Here is a 20285-nt window from a genome sequence, read left to right as displayed (position 1 = left end):
TTCTCTTTATGCTGTGAAAGGTAGATGCAACTTTAATTTTATTTAACTGATGAAAAAACTAAGTTGTAAAGAGGTTTGGAATAAAAATGCTTAATGTCAGACATCTCTGTGTGACTGAACTTGAGACTCAAGGACTGTTTGAACTCAGCTGCCTTTCAAATTTAAATTGGTAGGAAGATGAAATGATTTGAGCTTTGGTGATGCATGACTTTTTACTTTCTCAAAGTCTGATTGTATCATGAAAGCTTTCAAAGCTTCAGTTTTTTCTTTCTTGGAAATATAGTATTAGTAATTATTCCAGACTTTATTAGATGATTAAATATTTTAAAAACCACACACATAGGCCCTTGTACAATGCTGGACCAGTACTGAGTGTTTAGGTAGTGATTGGTTATGGTTTTTCCCCTGCCTCCTCTCTCTGTTTCCCTCTCCCTTTCTCTCCTCTACCCCCTTTGCTATGTAGTTCAGGCAAGCCTTGAAGTCAGAGCAATCATTCCTGCCTCAGCCTCCAAGTGCTAGGATTACAGGCATGCACCACAATGCCTGGCCTGGCTCTTCTCTTTAGGGGTTGTTCTTAACCCCAAAGCTTCCCCCATGTCAATGAAATTGGACATTATGTCATACTTGTAAGCTTGTAAAATGTACTTGTTTAAAATGGCTTTAATATTTTATGTAGTTTTAAAAATTGTGATAAGAAAAAGTACAGACTACAAATTTAGCAAATTTTAAGTGTGCAGTTTAAAGTACCTTGTATTTTTGTGAACATATTTCTTGAATTTTCATCTGAAAATCTGAAGTTCTCTGTCCATTAAATTACTACTTTCATTTCCCCCTTTATTCCATCCACTGGTAACCAGCATTCTACTTTGATACCTATGAATTTGTCTTTTCAAGATACCTCACATACATGAATTGTGATTGGCTTATTTCACTTACCAGTATATCCTCAGGGTTCACCTATATATTGTAGCATGTGTTAGAATTTGCTTTTAAAGGTGAATAATAGTCTAGTGTGTGTGTATATACCACATTTTATTTTTTCATCACTACAGTTCAGTTACTTCTCCTTTTTAGCTGTTGTGAACCCAGTTGTGCAAATTCCTCTCCCAGACCTGTTTTCAGTCTTCCTGGATGTATACCCAGGAGTGCAATTAATGGGGCCCAGAGTAGTTTATTTTCATTTTTTTGAGGAGCCTTCAAACTGTACCATTTTACATTCCCAGCAACAGTGCTCAAAGCTTCCAATTTCTTCATATCCTTTTCAACACTTAGTATTATTTTAAAAGGAGTAGCCATCATAATGGATGTACAGTTGATTATAACATTTTTCAATAATAAAAATTTTAGGTAGAATTGTACAAATGACTCCATAACTTTCTTGGTGAGCTGGAGTATCTAGTAAGCTAGTATCTATTGATACTAACAGAAACATAGAGAAAGGAAACAAAATGTAGAGAAACATGGAGGAGGGAAAATAACAAAGAAAGCCAATTACTCTGTACTTGTGTTTGGAAGAAGAGAAACTGTTATGTGCCTGGTGCTTGGGATGTGTTTGGGGTAAGGCTTGGACCCAGGCTGGATGGTACTGATGTATCTTGAAAATAGATTATGGGTTCAGACTGTACAAATGGCTTGCCTTTTCAAACATTAAGGCTAATTTAAAATGTATATAATTGATTTTTTTCTTCCTTTATGCTTTATAGCTGAGACCACCACAAGGGGTCCTCCCAATACCAGACACTGTCAGCCTTTCCAGTAGTGTTTGTAGTCAAAGCCTGATTTCCAGCCTTGCTAGCCTATTGGTGATTTTCATTGCTTTTGTTTCCTAACTTAGAATGGTACAGTTGCTGTTATTTGCTAAATAAGGTGAACAATCAAATTGTAAATAAATTGGATTCATATTGTTAAAACATGATGATGAAGTAATTATATAAGTTGGAGTGTCTATGTGCATGTTTAATACAATTGAAGTCCTAAACTTAAAGCATTATTAGTTAACATTAAATAGCTATTCTGATTGCCTTTTTAAATTTGAGTTACTATTAGTATAAGAAAAAAATATTAGTAATTGAACCCAAGGCCTTCTCACTGAGCTGTAGTACCAGCTCTTTCTTTTTGAGACAATGTCTTGCTAAGTTATCCAAGATGGGCTTGAACTTTTGATCCTCCTGCCTCATCCTATCATGCCTGAAAAACATTGTTTCATAACATACATTAATAGGTTGAAATCTCAGTGAGTTTTGTGTCATGTCTTATAAGGTTATACCTTTACCAATATATTTGAAAGCTACTGCACTGGTCTTCTTATACAATTCAGGAGCTTTTTAAAAAATTGATAAAAATTTAACTTCCCAACTGTTTCTAAATCTACAATTTAGCTCTGGTTCTTATATGGCAAAACTAATAAGAAATAGTCACTAATTAGAGTTTGTGGAAATATGCTAATACTGTATAGGTTAATAATAAGTTCAGAGTTTTCCATTTTTGGAAGTATTTGAAAATACACATTTTAAAGGTAACTATTATCTTACCCAGTGAGCAGAAATAATATTTTCTGCAAGGACCCAAGTTCAATCCCTGGTACCAAAAAAAAAAAAGATTTTCTTGGTAAGAGTTACCTTTCTCATCTGTTTTATACAGTGTATTTCAGTATTGTTTAGCTGAATGGTTATATTTATTTTCCTGTGATTTTGATGCATACCTCAAGTACTGACTGCATATCTAGCATGTGCTCTGATGGCTTCTATCTGAATCATTCCAGATCAGGATTACTAAGCCCAGCGGACTGTCTCATGAGCCTCAAGGTTTGTGAATTAGGGTACTGCAGGGAATGAGAAGAGCTCATATTCTTTGTGTTTCTTTTCTTTGTTCCTCTTTGGCCCTCACTGTGCTTCATTCATCTTTTGCAGGCCAAATGGGGCCTGTTTCCTGATTATTCTCTGGAAGACTTTGCAAATTCTGGAGGTAGGTGATGTTACAGGTGGTGGTTTCAGTGTGGTCTGCTGTTGCCCAAGTATCTGATGTGTATTCCAGCTTTGCCACTGACCAGTTAGTTGTGATGTTAGGCGTATTACTTAGTGCCTCTGTTTTTCAGTTTGTTCACATGTCATATGCAGATTGTAACACCATCTACACTGTTGGAAGCATTAATTGAGAAAACAGACATAAAGCACCTACAGCAAAGGAGGAAAAATGTAATTCTAAAGCCAGACTGTCTAGATTTGATTTGCAACCTTGCTGCCTAAAAACTGTGACCCTGTGACCTAGCCTCTTTATGTTTCAGTTTTCTTCATCTGTAAGGTAGTGGGTAAGAGCATCTGCCTCCTGGGATTGGCTGTTATTAAAAATTAAATGAGTTGAAAAACTTGGATCAAAGTTTGGCACATAACAAGCACTAGCTTATTTTCAGCATTATCATGAAGATATCATTATCATTAGTGCTGCTTTTGAGCTCTTTTATAGCCTACACATAGTCAGTACCAAGTGATAGGCATCTTCAATGTCCTTGTTTTACAGATAACAGAAGCTGAGATTCAAGCTGGTGAAATGATTTTTTCTTTGTCTCACAGGTAGACCTGGGGCTCCTTTGCAGTCTTCTATTTACGGTGCCTTCCTCAGCCTCCCTAGAGTTCCTCAGGTATTAATGAAAGGGAAGTACAGTAATTGTTATGAAACTGCCAAAAAAGTGAACAGTACCAGTACTGTGACCATGGGAATTTGTTGTATTGTGAGACCTATTGTCTGTCTGTGTTCAGAAGGTGATTATATCATTTATTACTACTAATACTTCTTTAATCATTTTGAAGCTATAAGTCAACTAAAATTTTCATGAAAATCATATTGGAGACAAAAATAATAATATGTTTTTTAATTTTGATACTGGGGATCGAACTTGGGACCTTGGGCTTCTGAGGCAAGCGGCGGCACCACTGAGCTAAATCCCCAGCCTGAAAATTATTAATTATTAATTAGCTTTGTATAGACTACCTAACATTTCAAAGTTAGTGTATAACTCCTGTTTAATGCAAACATGAGAAGTATAAGAGAAGAAATTTAGAAGCTTATATGTATAATATGAGGAAGTATATTTTTCTCTTACATTCCTACTTTTGGCTAACATAGAAACATTTATCATTACTGTGCTTTTCCAAGAAATATTCCTTTTGTGTTTGGGATTAAGGCACATTGAAGCATAACAGCTATATGAAAAATATGAAAGTCAGTTTCGCATTTTTATGAACTGCTTTGGTGACATAAGTAGTTCATTTCTTTTTTTATTGAACAGCCTGGGGCCTTTGCAATGAGCTACACCCCAGCCCTCTTTGTTCATTCATTCATTCATTCATTCATTTTGAGATAAGAGTCTCAGTAAGTTGCCCAGGCTTGGAGTTCATGCCCAGGTGAACTCCTGCTTCAGCCTCTCAAGAATACTGGGATTATGGGTGTACGTCACCACACCTGGCAAGCAGTTCATTTCCTAATAGTTCATTTCCAGAGACTTTCTCATTTAAGGCCAGGTTTCTAAAAGTAAGCCAAATTGGACAAAATATTATGTAGCATGCAAAAGTTTGGAGTTCACCTTTCTGCTTACTGATCTTGATGACAGCATTGTGTATTAGGCTAAAGATTTTCATATAATTTCATGCTGCTTCCATTTTTGCTCTACTAAAATTTGAAATGATAATTTTAGTAGAAACATCAGAGTACTACAATTGTGTGATTTATTTTTATGTTAGATGAGCAGAGGAGAAGTGTACATGATTTTCTTAGATTTTTTTTCTCCAGTCTCATATTCTTGAAAAAGGAAGGTTTTTTTTAATGTTTAATGAACTTATTCATTCATTGTCTATGAACACTGTGTCTTATACTGGCTGCTGGAGGTACAGTGGTGTCCAGGTTGGATGCAGTTCATACTACCAGTGACATCTAGAACCTCTGCCAACCTAAGTATGATATATGTACATAGCAGACAAAATTCACTTCTGTCACAAGTTCGTGAAGTAGCAGGGGCAGCCAGAACAAAAACATAATGTACTGTATTAAATAAATCATTTGAGGAAAAAATGAAATGGAGGAGCCATGCAGTTTCTCTGGAGAATGGTCAGGCTAGACTAATGAGTTGGTACCTTTGAACAAAAGTTTTGTAGGGAGAAATAGTACAAGCCAGGATAACTGAAAGCAAGAGTGTCCTTTATGGAAGGACAGGCAGTGAGAGGTGCTGAGGTGGGCACCGCAGCAGGAAGGCCAGGGTAGTGGTCTAAGCAGAGGAAACCAGAAGATGTGAGTGAGTAAGGCTGATAAGTGCTGTAGGGAGAGGGGAGCCTTGAAGGGCTTTGCAGACCATGCTAAGTATGTCAGTACCTATTCTGGGAAAATTGGAGAACTGTTCATGTATTTTGAGCAGAGGAGTAATGTGGTATGGCTGCTGTTATGAATGGGTCAGTGCAGCGGCTCAGTTGAAGATAAAAGCAGAGAGAGCAGGTCAGAGGCCTGTAGTTATAATCCAGCAGCAGCCTAGGCTAGGATGGATGGAAAGAGAAATACATGATTCTAGCTGTATTCTGAAGGTCAGGATAATGGCTTTTGTTGGTGGACTGTATTAAAAGAAGAGTCCCAAGAAAAGCCAAGGGAGACTAAAAACTAAGGTTTTGAATTACAAGGATACCAAAGAGGACCAGGGATGTAGCTCAGCTGGCACAGTGCCTGCCTGGCAAGCACAAGATCCTGAGTTCGATCCCTGGTTCCAAAAACAAACTACTCCCCCTGAAAAAAAACATACACAAAAAACTATAAGGATACTAAATTTGTTTTAAACACCATAGGACTGTTTGAATGAATTGTGTTTGTATCTCTTTACTGTATAGAATTTCATAATGAGAACATAGAAGACTAAAGCATTTTACTTACATTGCCTTTAACTGGTTTATTTTTGTTCTTTTCAAAATGTTACTGGACTAGGAATTTAAAATCATAATTGAGAAAAAAATGAGAATTATATCACCATGTTAATTAGTATTTAGTCAAGTTGCTTGACCTCTTTGAACCTCATTTGCCTCTTTAGAGAAAGAAGCGGCTACTTTCCCCGCCCCCCCTTAGTACTGGGGATTGAACCCAGGGCCTTGTACAATGCTAGTGTTAAGTACTCTACCACTGAGTTACATCCCCAGGCCTTTTATTTTATTTTGGAACAAGCTCTCACCATGTCCCTAGAAGGGCCTTGAACTTTTAGTGCTCCTGTCTCAGCATCCTGAATAGCAGAGATAACAAGTGTGTGTCACCATATCTGGCTCAGCTACTTCTTTGGTATTTTGTTTTGGGTTAAGTGCAATTACTTTATATATACCTAGTTTATGGTAGGTATGGGTTATTCCTTTTTATTGTTGGCAGTATCACCTTTATCCTGTTCTGTTCTGCCCTTTCTTCTCAGCAGCCTGGATTGGTTCCTAATGTTTCTATGGCTGCTGCTTCAGTCCAGGTGAGCCCTGTCAATCACCTTGCTCTCTGGCCTGTAGGAATTAATAATACCTTTTCATATCTTAACTTTTTATACCCATATTAGGAAGTGGAGATATTTGAATATTGAAATAAATGTTAAGTTAGTAGGAAGGGTGACAGAGAAAGCCCACATCCACTGATTAAGGTCACAAACTGGTCTCATCCCTCTTCCTCTTTCTCCATATTCTCTTTTCTCTGGTTTGCCTGTGTTCCTTCAGTCACTGCCAGTGCCTAAGCTCCATGCCCCTTCTCCCCTCCATTTAATTTTCTATTTGTGCTTAGAAGGTATGGCAGATGCAGTCAGGGGTTAGTGTGTAGAATATAGTAGATGACAGGTAAAAATGGCTTGTATTTTTTAGCTTTTGAGAGTTGTACATTGCTGGATAGACTCACAATTTGCTTGAATTACTCGTGCAGCCTTTAGTGGATGGCTCCATTTAAATACCAAGCTGCTTTCATGGGGAAAAACAGTTGGAGTCCTTACTTGGTGTGCTTGCCTCTTCCCATGATGACAGTAGACCTCTAGGGTCCTGTCTGCTCAGTGATGTTAGAAGCTAGGTATGTTTTCCTGGGTTCTAACTGCTCTGTTTGCTTGTTTCTTCTGATCTTTTTTCTAGCCTGCTTGCTTATGTTTTTCAGGTGCCCCTTTCTTCCTAGTGTTTTCGGGGGTCAGAGTTCATACTGGAGATACTGTGTTTTCTGTGGGGCCTAGGAGAGGTCATTCATTGGAGCTCTGACTGCTATCAGGATCCAGAAAGTAGAGCCTAGAGACAAGCCACCATCCAGAGTAGCACAAAAGTGAAACATAGTGTTGTAGGCATCCATGGAAACAAACATTCCCCTTGTTCTTTTCAGCCTTTATTCAGCTCTGGTTTTCAGAAGTTACTGAATTTATAAATAAACCTTTGGTCATTTGTATTTGAGTTATGCTTAGTTTCTGGAATTGTATAACAAAGAAAATTACCCATATTTTAGGCAAGTTAGAACTATATTGAACATCAGTGTATATTATATGGTCAAAGAACAAGGCATCAGGAACTTTGTTCTTAGCCTACAGCTAAAGTAGGGTGTTTTAAAATAGGGCAGGGGATTTAGCTCAGTGGTTCTACCACCTGCCTAGCAAGCACAAGGTCCAGAGTTTGATCCCTGGGACCAAAATATATATATATATATATATAATAAAATCTTGTTAATATCTAGACTATAGTCAGTTTGAATGAAAAAATAATTTGCTTTGCATTTAAAAAATTAATGCAAATTGTAAGGGCATTTTTCCATTCTATTTTGTCAGTGTGAGTTTATTGCTCGCTTATCTTTTCAAGCTTAAAGAAAAAAAAGATGCATCTTGTATCATTCACTATTCCCTCAGGGCAAACCAGCGAATGAATGAATGAATGAATGAATAAATAAATAAATAAGTATTAGTAATAGTACTAGGGATTGAACCTAGGGGTGCTTTACCACTGAGCTACAGTCCCAGTCTTTTTTGAGATATGGTCTCATTAAATTGCCCAGGCTGATCTTGAACTTCTTACATTCTGGCTTCAGGCTCCTGAATAGCTAGGATAATAATTAAATGAATGTTTAAAGAATTTGGTTGCTGCATATTATTTGTATGTTTTCTGGATAGTTTTATAAATGTATAGATTTACTATGAAAGTGTCCATCAGGAAAATATTATACCTCAAAGATCTTTGGCTTCCTGTAGACTTTTCTTTTTACAGATTTATTTTTAGTGTTAATAAAGATTTTAGTTTTTCACAATTTGTTTTATTTCATTAAGGTAATTATTTTAACTCTTAAGGTCAGAATTAGATTGGTAAAGTGCCACAGACATGGCTTTGAAAACAGAAATGGTTTAGGAGCCATCTACAGATGTGATCTGGGTCAGACTTGATTTGCAAGTGACTCAATTTTAGAGTTGACTGTCAGTTTTGTAAACAGTAGTCTGCTGGATGAATTGAACAGAAGGGTGAGATTAGCATATTCATAAGGTACTGGCTACTGGCCTCTTTTTCCTGCTACCTCCCTCCCCTCCCTGTCTCCTTCCCTGAATGAATCTAGGAACACAGACCCATAGGGTCACAGTACTAGCTGGTTTCATTCTGTTCAGTAGCTTAATCTGGCCAGGATGGTCTGTGTTTCAGATTGCGGAAGCATGAGAAGATTCAGTCACTGAGAGGCATCCTTCAAGCAGCTGGAAACTATTACAGAAGGAACACCTCCCAAATTTTGCTTCAAGCTCTGAAAAAAAGGAGCACACAGGGGAAGCTTAGTCTTGCTTTGAATGGAAGCAAATACTATCGGAGCGATGAACTGGGACTTTGTGTGCGGACCCCTGGCTTGATCTTGATAGGATTGGGTGTATGTTGTTGGAACTGGCAGGCCGAGAGGCCCTGAAACCAGCAGGTGCTGTCTATATGGAGAAAAGCGGCTGTAGTCCATTTCCAATGTGTTGGGCTAAAGGTATAAATAACTTAAAAATCTGTTTGATTTCTGTTTTATTTAAACGCATGTTTTTGCACAAAAAAGGCAGATAAGAGTTTTTCAGAATTTTAAATAGATTTATGATTTGAGGAAAAATTAAAACTTCTGCAGTATGGGTTTATAACTGACCAATTAGTTTTTTAAAGAGTAAGTACAAATATGGAAATGCATTTTGAGTTAAGCCTCTTTCATTGTTCTGTAGATCTTAAAAGTTTTGTAATATTTCTTTTACTCAAGATATCTCTCTGCATCCTGTGATATGATAGTTTTTTAAAGAGTAAAATGACTGGACTGGGGATTTAGCTCTGTGTTTCTGCTGCCTGCCTCACAAGTGCAAGGTCTCATGTTCGATCCCCCGTACCAAGCAAAACAAAACAAAAAAACAGTAAAATGACTAAATTTAACTTCATAGGAAGAAGAGTAACATGAACTTTATTTAAAAAATTGATTTCTTTTACTCACTATAAAGATTACATATTTAACTTGAAGCTTCCTTATTATTTTAAAGTGAAAGTGTATCACCAAGGGTCAGGAATACTGTGAAAAATGACTTTTCAGTTTAATGCTGTTAGGGTTTATTCCTATTTAAAAAACATAAAAATACAGCATTTTCATTGTAATGTTCAAAGTCGTACTATATTTGGAAAACATTTTTAGAAGTTAAAAACACTGTATAATTAGTGGGTGATCCAAACCAAATTTAGCTTAAAGTAGTAATGGATATTTAAGCAGATAAACCCCTTAATGAGGTTGATAAAATATTTGTTATTTAAAATATATTTTAAAATGTTAATGCATTTAGGAAGCATTGTAAAGGGAGGAACCTAGACTGGAAAGAAAGCTGTATGTTTTTTAAAAGTAGACCTGCAGGCTTATTGAATTTAGTTTTTAAGTTAAAGATTTTAGTACCACTGGGGTATTGATGTGTTTGGAGCAAACTTCAGTTTCAATATTAAATTTATTTTTACTGGTCAAGTTGTTTTTGTCGTCTGTTAATTCTTTAGGCTTTCACACTTAAAGCATATGGTGTATTAGAACTGTTTTTCGTATGATGGTATCTGAACAAAGCACCTGTCAATTTATTACATAATTAGATATTCAGAGTAAAGATTTTGCTAAGTTATATTGAAACTCATAAATTTTAAAGGGTATTAGATGTGGGAACTTATAAAAATTGTAGTTTCTTGGTGTCTGGCCCATATATTATAATGAACGTAACCAGTAATGAGTACTTGGAGGCAAAGAGTGCTGTACTCTTTAAAACTTACACTCTTTTTCCTAGACATGCTGAAGGTTTGTTTGCATAATATAATCTTCATCGTATTATAGCACTTACCATCGACAATAAAGTTCTCTGATTTCTCTCTTGAAGCCTAGGCTAGATCCAATATTGAGGATCCCAGTAGCAATGGGATGTTAATTAGCTTCTGGATTTCTTTTTACTCAAAGTAACTTTATAGATGTCAACATTGTAAGAAAAAGAAATTAATGTTTTGGCTCCCCACAAATCAGTCATATTTTTCAAGTATGTTTTCAGATATCAAATAAATACATTTGTTTTGAATTGAAATAAACATATTAATAGAAGGTAGTACTAGGTAGGAAAGATCAGAGCTCTCATACATGGAAGATGGAAAAGGTGGAGATGTGTTAAAGGTCAGAATTAATTTCATCCATAAGAGTGGCACAAGCTTCTCCTTGTCTGAATGGTCTAGCTGTGGGATGATTCAAGGAGAGCCGTTTGGGATCTTCCCCCTTCTCAGAGCTGGCCTTCACAGTGATAGCCTAGAATGGCTATCTTAAACTTCAAGCCTGCCTGCCTGCCTGCCTACCTGCTTATTTTATTCTCTTGCACCAGGACAAGGCAAGAGACCTATTTTTCTGCTGGTTAATTTTTTTCTTTGTGTTAAGGACAAAGATGTTAGTATAGGAATTGGCTGAATCTGTTACTTCAAGCTTGTAGATATGAAGTAAAACTCACATCCAAAGAATATGCAAATAGCTATTTGCAGTTGAACATTTTAAACCACACATTTGATTGTCCCAGTCACATTAACCTCAAAAAACATGGCAGTGTCCCATTTTATTATGAAGACAAAATTCTTACCAGGACAGGCTAAAAATAGAACAGACCTATTTTTAAAATATTTTGAAATGAAGTGTTTAAGGTATCCTTAAGACACTGAGGTCTTTTTTTTTACAATAAAGTTTATTGTAGAACTATTGAATCTGGTATTTTAGATCTCATTAAAAACATTACATTTTAAAGTATAAAAACCTTGTTATGTTTTTTTACCACAATTTTCTAGGTATAAACACAATTTTAATTCTGTACTTAATTTAATTCAGTATTGAATTAAATGTTTCCAGTGCCATGTTAGGTTACAAGGTTGGTAAAGGCCTGTTTCTGGAGTTCTTTGATTGCATCAGTATGTGTGTTGTTTGTTGCAAATTTTTGAAAGGCTGAGAAGCCTTAAAGAGGTGTCAGACTTGGTTGTTAGTATTTTGTTGATTTCTTCTATTTCTTTCAGTAGTAGAGATTGAATGTACTATTAATAGTTTGTATAGTTCTTGCTTCTTTGGTTAGTCATGCTCATTCTATATTAGAAGTTTAAACACCCATCTGTCTATCAGCCCATCTACCCATTCGTAGAGATAGCTCTGCATATGGCTCATCTTTTCTTCTGTCTTAGATTCTAATGGCCAACTATTTCTTTGTACCTATGTTTGTATTATTCATAGGCACCTCAGACCTTGCAAAGATGAGTCTCTCAATTGGTACCCCAAGTCTTCCCTGTCTTAAACACATTGGCCTTCCATCCACTCAATCCACGCTACAGATTCAGGATGCCTCTTTTACCTTTCCCTTCCATATATTATTTTATCCCAGTGATTTTACTTACATTATGTCTTTTTTTAAAAAAATTAATTTTATTGGTACATTTTAGGCATTTAATAATGTTCATCACTGGAGATTTGTGCCTTAATACATGTTGATTCCTGCTTGACCAAAAGAATGAGAAAGTAGAGACATTTGTAGCTAAATGGGTGCACATTGAGGTGATACTCTTAAGTGAAATAGGACACACGTGTAAATACCAAATAGTTTCTCTGGTATGAGAAACTGAAAGTGTAAATAAGAATCAATTCCTGGTTTAAAAGGGATGGAGGTATGGAAGAAAGAGGACTCTTTAACAACTGAATCATTTGCAATACTAATCCTCCTCTCTGTCATTATTTGTTGGTCCTGATGAGGTTTAGTGTGGCTGTTAGAGTTGAGTCTTTGCTGCTGTTAGGATCCTTGGACAAGAAACAAGAGAATAAATGCATGGCTTCTCCGATATCATAGGAAATGAAAATATAAGCAATGAATGTGCTAGTCAATTTTTATAACTTATGAGTTCAGACATTTTTGAATTTAGGAGTTCACTGGTCTACTGTTGAAAAATGCATTGTAATTGTTTCAATTAAGATAGGTAACATTTGGACAGTTTTAGTTACTGAAGTATTCTGGACTTTGAAAAAAAATAAATGTTAAATATCTTTATTGTTCCACAGTAGAACTTTAAATTCAGTGATTGTATTATTATTAGTTTTTATTTTCCCCATATTCTGGTTTTCTCAGCAGATGTCTTCTCCTGCTCTCTTAACAGAAATACTGTGATGAACTTTACTCCTGTCTGTGTTACTCTTTTCCTACCAGACTACCCAGTAGCCTCCTAACTGGTCTTTACATATCTGTTAGAGTGATTTTGTAAAAGTACAAAAAAAGTTTGTCTTCCTGTTTAAAACTCCTCAGTGGCTTCTTTTTCGACTTAGATAAAAACACCACTTCTTTATCCTGGCCTGCAAGACCTCACCTGATTGGTTTTTGCCCTCCTCTAGCTTTGTGCAGTTCTCTTCTTGCTCGTTAATGCTGCCAGTGCTGTTATTTTCATTTTTCCAGTAACTTGAACACCCAAAAATCTTTATCTCAGGCATTTGCATTTGCTGTTGTCAAATCTTATTTTTTAGAAGGTGTAGTTCAAACACTTATAACTCTCTCAGTCTAACCAGGTCCTCTCCAGTGTTCCAACTTAGAGCCTTTCTTTCTGGTCTTGCTCAGCATTTACTGTGATATGTCATTCTGTATTTTACTTATTTGATTTCTGTTTTTCTCATGAGACTATAAACAACACAGGGATAATGTCAGGTACTTTTTGTTTGGCAAATAGTTGATAGAAATGGATTTTACTGGGCTGGGGATTTAGCTCAGTGGTTCCGCCACCTGCTTTGCAAGCACAAGGTCCCAAGTTCGATACCTGGTACCAAAAAAGAAAAAAAAAAGTTATGTCTTTAATGAATGAACAAATTCTATATAGAGTTGTTTTTTTTTGTTTTGTTTTGTTTTGTTTTATTTTTCTTTTTTTCAGTCCACAGAAACACTGAGCTAAATCCTTGGCCTTAGCTTTGATTATTTTTAAAGACTTTCAGAGCCAAATCCCTGATTAGTATATATTGTTTTGTAGGCAAACTTAGTGTTAAAATGATTGCACTGTCAGATAAAAACTTTGATTTTCCCCATATTCTGGTTTTCTCAGCAGATCTCTTCTCTCGCTCTCTTAACAAAAATGCTGTGATGAACTTTTTTTTTCATCATTTCTGTTTTCAGTATCATCAGGAGTGCCCTCACTTACCAGAATAATGTAGTGAGCATTAACATTTGATTTTCTATTCTTTCCCTTGTTTTCATTATTAGTACTTGAGGAGCCCGTTACTTTTCTCTAACACTTTCCTTTTGGATGTGATTTTTGCTCAGATACTACCTTGGGTGAGGTAGGGTAACCACATGCCCCACTTTATCTTATTGTCCTAATGTCCCTTCTGTTAGCACCCCCAACCTTAACCTAAAGTGTCAGGACAGTAAATTATTTGGAAGTCCTAATTTGTGTTTCTTCTTTGACTATCTTATTTAAAATAAAACCATTTTCTGCCATCACTGTACTCCCCGTCACTCTTCTGTGCTTTGTCTTTCTCTTTTGTTCTTGTCACCATCCTTATGTACTCTATAATATACTTGTTTGCATTATTTGGAAAAGCACCCCTGTGAGGCAAGGAATCTGTTTGTCTTAATTTCTTCATTCTTAGGGCCAAACACATTATCCTGTCTGCTTGAGGCAACAGATTTTTCTCTAGAATCAAATCAGAGGATAAAGAAGATGTTTTTGGAAATTTTTTAGCAATTGAGGTTTTCTGAGTGCTATAATGGTTAGTGACACTGATTTTTGAAAAATGCATCTTCAACTATTGGATTTCAAATTAATTTGTAGTTATTTAAATTACAAGGGGTTTGTTGTAAATTCAGTAGTTGTCTATTTCTTACTGTACTACTTTTCTGTTAGAAGAGAGAAATCTCGCTTTAATAATTACCACTGAATATTTTGATTTTACATTTAATATTTGTGTAGATTTTTATAATGTAGCCCACATAATTTAGATCTGGGTTTAGGTGTATTATCTTCTTAAAGGTATATGCACTTGTAACTTTGTTTTATATTATATATAACTTTTCTTCCTGAAAAGTTATATAAAATGAGTTACAATTTAAATGTTTTATAGGAGTTTGATGTTTTAGAAATCAGTGCTAGTAAATGTTTTCTTTGAATAACAGATAATCACATCTTTTGAGAGGATACAGTGGGAATTTAGAAAGAATGGAGACTTTAATAGGTGAGACTGCTGTAGTATATCACTCAGAAATATAATAAGGCAAGCATAGAGTCTTTGAAGCTTGTGTAGCCAAGTACAAGTTGTTCGTCTTTCAGTACTTGTAGGGATTATTCCAGGACCTGCTCAAGTGTCAAATACAGTATAAAATGGCACAGTATTTGCATATAACCTGTACAAATCCTCTCATATATTCTAAGTCATTTCTTTGTTATTTACAATACCTACTACAATGTAAATTGCATAAATAGTTCTGTATTGTTTGGGGAATAATGACAAAAAAAGGTTTGTACATGTTTAGTACAGAGCCTTGTTTTTCTTTGAATATTTTCAGTTTGCATTTAGGTGAATTTACAGATGGTGGACCTTAAATACAGAAGTCAACTATATTCCCCACCTGTAAGCAAAGGTACGGTGGCTATACTTCACCCCAGTTAAGAGCATCATGGCTTCGTACCGGAGATTGAACTCAGGACCTTGTGCTTGCAAGGCCCAGGATGCTTTCTTTCTAAGGAATCCTTTGTTTGTTTTTTGAGAGAAGGTCTTACTGAATAACTCAGACTTGCCTTGAGTTCTCAAACTATAGGCATATTCAACCATATTTGGCAGTCTAAGGAATCTTTTGATGCCCTATGCAATATATTAGATAGAAAGTCAGAAGTATTTCAGTGCAGAAGAGATTAGGTGTCCATATTGATTTTGAACATCAGATTTCTATATTCCTAGTTCACATCTTTAAAAATTTAATTTGATTATAGTACAGTATCAGAAAAATATTTTTAAGCCGGGTGTGGTGGCACACGCCTGTAATCCCAGCACTCGGGAGCCTGAGGCAGGAGGATCGCTGTGAGTTTGAGACCAGCCTGGGCTACATAGTGCATTCCAGGTCATTCTCAACTATGCATTGAGACCCTGTCTCAAAAAAACCAAAAAAAAATAAAATTTAGAAAAAAAAAAAAAGAAAAATATTTTTAAACACATGTCTTATCTGGGAGAGTTGAACAGTGATAAAGAGTATAGGAAGTATGTCATTGTAATATGTTCATTAGATGTAGGTATGAGTCTGGCACAGACTCAGCCTGGTTTCAGGAAAATGGTCCTTTTCTTGCAACTTCTACAAGACCTGGGATTGCATCATGCACCCACCCACCTTCTGGTCCCCTTGTCCAAGCACCATTCCATCCATTCTTTTTCATCATATTAGCTGCCATGTATTTGAATTTACCATTTCCCATAATATTAGCTACCACTTGTTTGACCCTGGGAAGATATGGAGCCCACTCCCTAGATTGGGAACTCTTAGCCAAAATAGAAGTCATCATACACACTGACACAGTGCAATTCTTTATACCTTCCCAGCATATTTCCATATTTGGTGCTTAAAATAAAATGCGGATAACTAGAAAGTTTCTTTTGCTTTAATAGGCATGGGAAGGTCATTTGATTACAGAAAGAATTACTTTGTGGTTATGCATTAGAGGTCGTACATACATTGCCCGTGATAACTAGCTTTTAACAGTCTACTTAAATCTATCTGAATAGGGGAGTACTTTGTAACAGTTGAGGAGTTTGAGCCACCACAAGATAAAGAAAACCATGTGTTAAGATGTCTCTTGCTCTCAAACAGGAGGAACTATAAGATCTGTTTGTTGTATAAGGTGCTTCCTGCAACATTCCTCTCACCTTTACAAGGATTTTTAGTGTAAGTTTAAATCTTAATAAACGTGAATTGAGATGGTATCTTGTCACCCACCTCCCCCTTGGTGCTGGGGATAGAACCCAGGATATGCTGGACAAGCATTTCTGCCATTGAGCTACATCCCTGGACTTTTATACTTCTTTTTTTTTAAATTGAGGGCTTCAGAAAAAAGTACTTTTTCTTTTGTTGTAGCATACTAAAATTGTAAGCAGCCTTGAACGCCCTGTAGGTATGCTTGTTAATTCTTAATCCCTTAGGTAGGAGGGTGTGCTTCTGTTGGAGTTGTCAATGCAGGCACCTGAACACATGACTTCTCTGAACTACTTCTGTAAAGTAGTTATCAGGTATCCAGCAAACACATGCACAGAACATGCCTTAATTATTTTAAGTGGGCTCAGAAAGAAAGAGTGGGGAGAGAAAGAAAGGAAAAGAGAAGAAAGAATATTAGAATTACTTAATGTAGAAAGTTGTTGCAATACTTTATTAATAAAGGAAAAGATCAATCCTACATCTGGATCCCATAGAAGATGTCTTTAACTTGTTTTGGAAGTTGAGTTAATTAGATATTTAGAAACATTATTTTCAGGTTTCTTCCTTTTATGAGATAAGAGAATAGCAATCATGGGATTACCCAATGGCCATCAATGAACTAGCAAAGCTAGCTGGGAAGTGGGTATCACATCTTTTCAAGTATTATTTTTCTTTGTTATCATTCATAATCTTTCCTTACTTAGTAATTTTAGTATTCTGTGTGCCTGGGTTTAAATACACATGTAGGTAATGATACTTTTAAATTTCAGTAAAAAAGCCAGCTGTGGAAACATTGATGTTGTTGGTAGAGATTCTAGATATGCAGCAAAAAGAATTTAGTCAAAGTGAGGTTTTGGACATTTAAACAAAACCAAACATTTTGACAAAAAGGATAATGATGTCCCTGAAGAGACATGGCCAAACAGTTCACATTAATGCTCCTTTTGGAGATACTTCACAGCAACACATGTTCATTGTTAATAGATTCAGACAGGGTACTGTTGGTAGTTAGTCAAAGAAGATTTGGTGACAGAAAAGTTGACTGTTTAACAGCTTATAGCACAAATAGGGTGTTTGTTTGTTTGTTTTTGGCACTAGGGATTGAACTCAGGGAGTGCTTTTTCTTTTTTTTTGTTTTTGTTTTTTGTTTTTTCCTTTTTTCTTTTCTTTTCTCACTATAGCCCAGGCTAGCCTCAAACTCAAAGTAATCCTGCCTCAGCCTCCTAAATGCTGGGATTGCAGGCATGTGCCACCATGTCCAGCAAGTGTTGATTTTTTGCAAGCAGATAAAACATTAAATTATACAAGCAATTTTAATACGGAAAAGTGCTTTACTCTGGAACATTATAACACTTATAATATTTAAAAAATAGCCTGTCCTACCTTGAGTTTTGAGCCACAGAGATGTATTCTGGTTATTGTATTTTTGGTGTAGATTTTCCCTGATTTGCTCAGTATTATATATAGTGCTTTTGCATTGCTAAATTATCACCTCTCTGGCCACTGTTGATTTCTGTTTGTTTATTTGCTTTTGTGGTATTGGGGATTGAACTCAGGACCTTGGGCTTGTGAGGCAGGCAGCGGCACTACTGAGTTTAATTCCCGGCCCAGGCCACTTTTATTTTTTAAGAAACAGATTCTTGCTTTGTTACCCAGGCTGGTCTTGAACTCCTATGTTTAAGTGAGTCTTCTGAATCAGCCTCCCGAGTAGTTAGGACTACAGGCATGTGCCACAACCATGCACAGTGTTTCTGATTGCTCCTGAGTTGTAGTGTTTTTATTTTTTCTGGAAGCATCTGATACTATGCTTTATTTAATCATCCCTATCATCTTAAACTGGGGAGCAAAAAAGATAGCTAAAGTAATTAGAAAGGTACAGTTGGTTTTGCTTGGTATTCCAGCAATGTTACTAAATAAATTTGTGAGTTCCAGTAGTTTATCTGTGCAGATTTAGATTTTCTTTGTAGTAATATTACCTATAAGTAATGATATGGTGCCACTGCCTGCCTTACAAGTACAAGGACCCGAGTTTGATCCCTGGTACCTAATAATAATAATAATAATAATAATAATATTTTCCTCACTTTGTACCTCTTATGTACCCCCCAACCCTTTAACTTATAGCATTTGGCAGTGACTTTAGAACAATGTCATTTAGAAGTAGTAATAATGAGCATCCATGTCTTATTTTCAGTCTAGGGAAGGGGAGTTTTTCCCAGTGATTTTTTTTTTCTTTTCCAGCTTTAATTGAGTTTATTGGTACATTTTAGAAGGAATACAGTACAGTTACATTCATTGTTGGGATCTTATATCTTTACATGACAAGTCTTGGTTCTCAGTTTTTCCCCTTGTTCCTGCCCTCCCTTCACCCCCTCCTCCCCTCCCCACCTACAATCACTTTATTTCCATCTTTTCATTATCTCACATTTTTTTCTTTTCCCTTTTTACCCTTCCCCTGCCCATCCCACCTTCCCTACACCTTTATCTCCTTTCCTCCCATTTCTCAATGTCAGTAATCTTATTAGAATCTTCAGTATTATTGCAGATTATTCACACCAGAGAAACTTCGGTATTTACACGTGTGTGCCTTATTTATTTCACTTAGGAGTATATCTTCAATATGTATCCATTTTCCTATGACCAGTGATATTTAATTTAAATTCTCTTCATGGAATTAAGGAAATTTATTCCTGTTTCTAGTTTGCTAAAATATTTTCTCATGAGAGATTGGCAAACTTATCAGTGGTGTTTCTGTATGTATGAAGATAACTGACTGTTCCTCTTTCTGAAAAGGTGATGAAATACATTGATTGATTACTTTTTCAATATATAACCACCTTTGCATTCCTGGAATAAGCTTTATATATTGCTGGATTAAAATTTGCTATCCTTTCTTGTATGTTCCTTGTCAGGTTTTGGTATCAGTGTTTTGCTGGTCTCACTGAACAAATTGGGGAATATTCCATATTTGTTGAAATTCTATAAGATTCATATTATTTCTTTTTAAAACTGAGTTTATTGGTACATTTTAGAATGTTATTGTCAGAATTCAAATACTCCTTTGTGGGAAGAATTTTAGTATAGATTAACTTTTTCTTTTATATATTTATTGTCTTAGTTTTTTTCCTAAGTTGTGTTTTGTAAGGATTGTGCGATCCCATCTGAATTTTCAAGTTCATTGGCATAGTTACTGGCGATTTTGGGGGGTAATCTTTTATTAATAAGAATATTACAGTCTTTTAATTAATTATCTTATTAGTATTCTTTTTTTTTTGAGCTTTAATTGAGTTTATTGGTACATTTTAGGGATACAGTACAGTTACATTCATTGTTGGGATCTTGTACCTCTACATGAAAAGTCTTGATTCTCATTTTTTCCCCTTACCTCTGCCCTCCCTTCACCCCCTCCTCCCCTCCCCATCTACAAACACTTTATTTTCATTCTCTCACATTTTTTTCTTTTCCCTTTTTACTCTTCCCCTACCCATCCCACCTTCCCTACACCTTTAGCTCCTTTGTTCCCATTTCTAAATGTCAGTAATCTTATTAGAATCTTATGCATTGTGGCAGATTATTTACACCAGGGAAACTATTTGGTATTTACACATGTGTGACTTATTTATTTCACTTAGGAGTATATCTTCAATATGTATCCATTTTCCTATGAATTAATCTATTTTCTCGTTCTTTATGGCTGAGTAATATTCCATTTTATAGAAAAACCACAACTTCTTTATCCAGTTTCCAACAAATGGGCAAATAGGCCGTTTCCAAGATTTAGCTATTACAAGCTGTGCCGCTATAAACATGGGTGCACATACTTCTCTGTGATACGATTCTTTTAGTTCTCTTGGAAGATACCCAACAG

The 20285-nt window shown here is 35.8% G+C and overlaps 1 protein-coding gene across 20 annotated transcripts in view; it reads left to right on the top strand.

The window, feature by feature from the left end:
* Nucleotides 1–20285, top strand: part of Ptk2 (protein tyrosine kinase 2) — a 265206-nt gene that overhangs the window by 21931 nt on the left and 222990 nt on the right. For 13 of the 20 annotated variants that reach the window (XM_033760874.1, XM_010639200.2, XM_010639197.2 and 10 more), the window contains exons 1-2: nucleotides 2910–2964; nucleotides 3570–3650. The exons of 1 other annotated variant lie outside the window; for it this stretch is intronic. In XM_033760874.1, coding sequence (XP_033616765.1) covers nucleotides 3644–3650 — 7 coding nt within the window. In that variant the 5' untranslated portion in view covers nucleotides 2910–2964; nucleotides 3570–3643. Of the gene's footprint in view, nucleotides 1–2909; nucleotides 2965–3569; nucleotides 3651–6445; nucleotides 6476–8642; nucleotides 8962–20285 lie in introns of those variants that run through there. 6 more of the 20 variants (XM_033760882.1, XM_033760887.1, XM_019209779.2 and 3 more) reach the window with 4 other exon arrangements.

This window comes from Fukomys damarensis, unplaced genomic scaffold (assembly GCF_012274545.1).
Source record: "Fukomys damarensis isolate Sample0158 unplaced genomic scaffold, DMR_v1.0_HiC HiC_scaffold_5, whole genome shotgun sequence".
NCBI classification, from domain to species: domain Eukaryota; kingdom Metazoa; phylum Chordata; class Mammalia; order Rodentia; family Bathyergidae; genus Fukomys; species Fukomys damarensis.
This window is presented reverse-complemented; position numbering and strand designations above follow the sequence as displayed.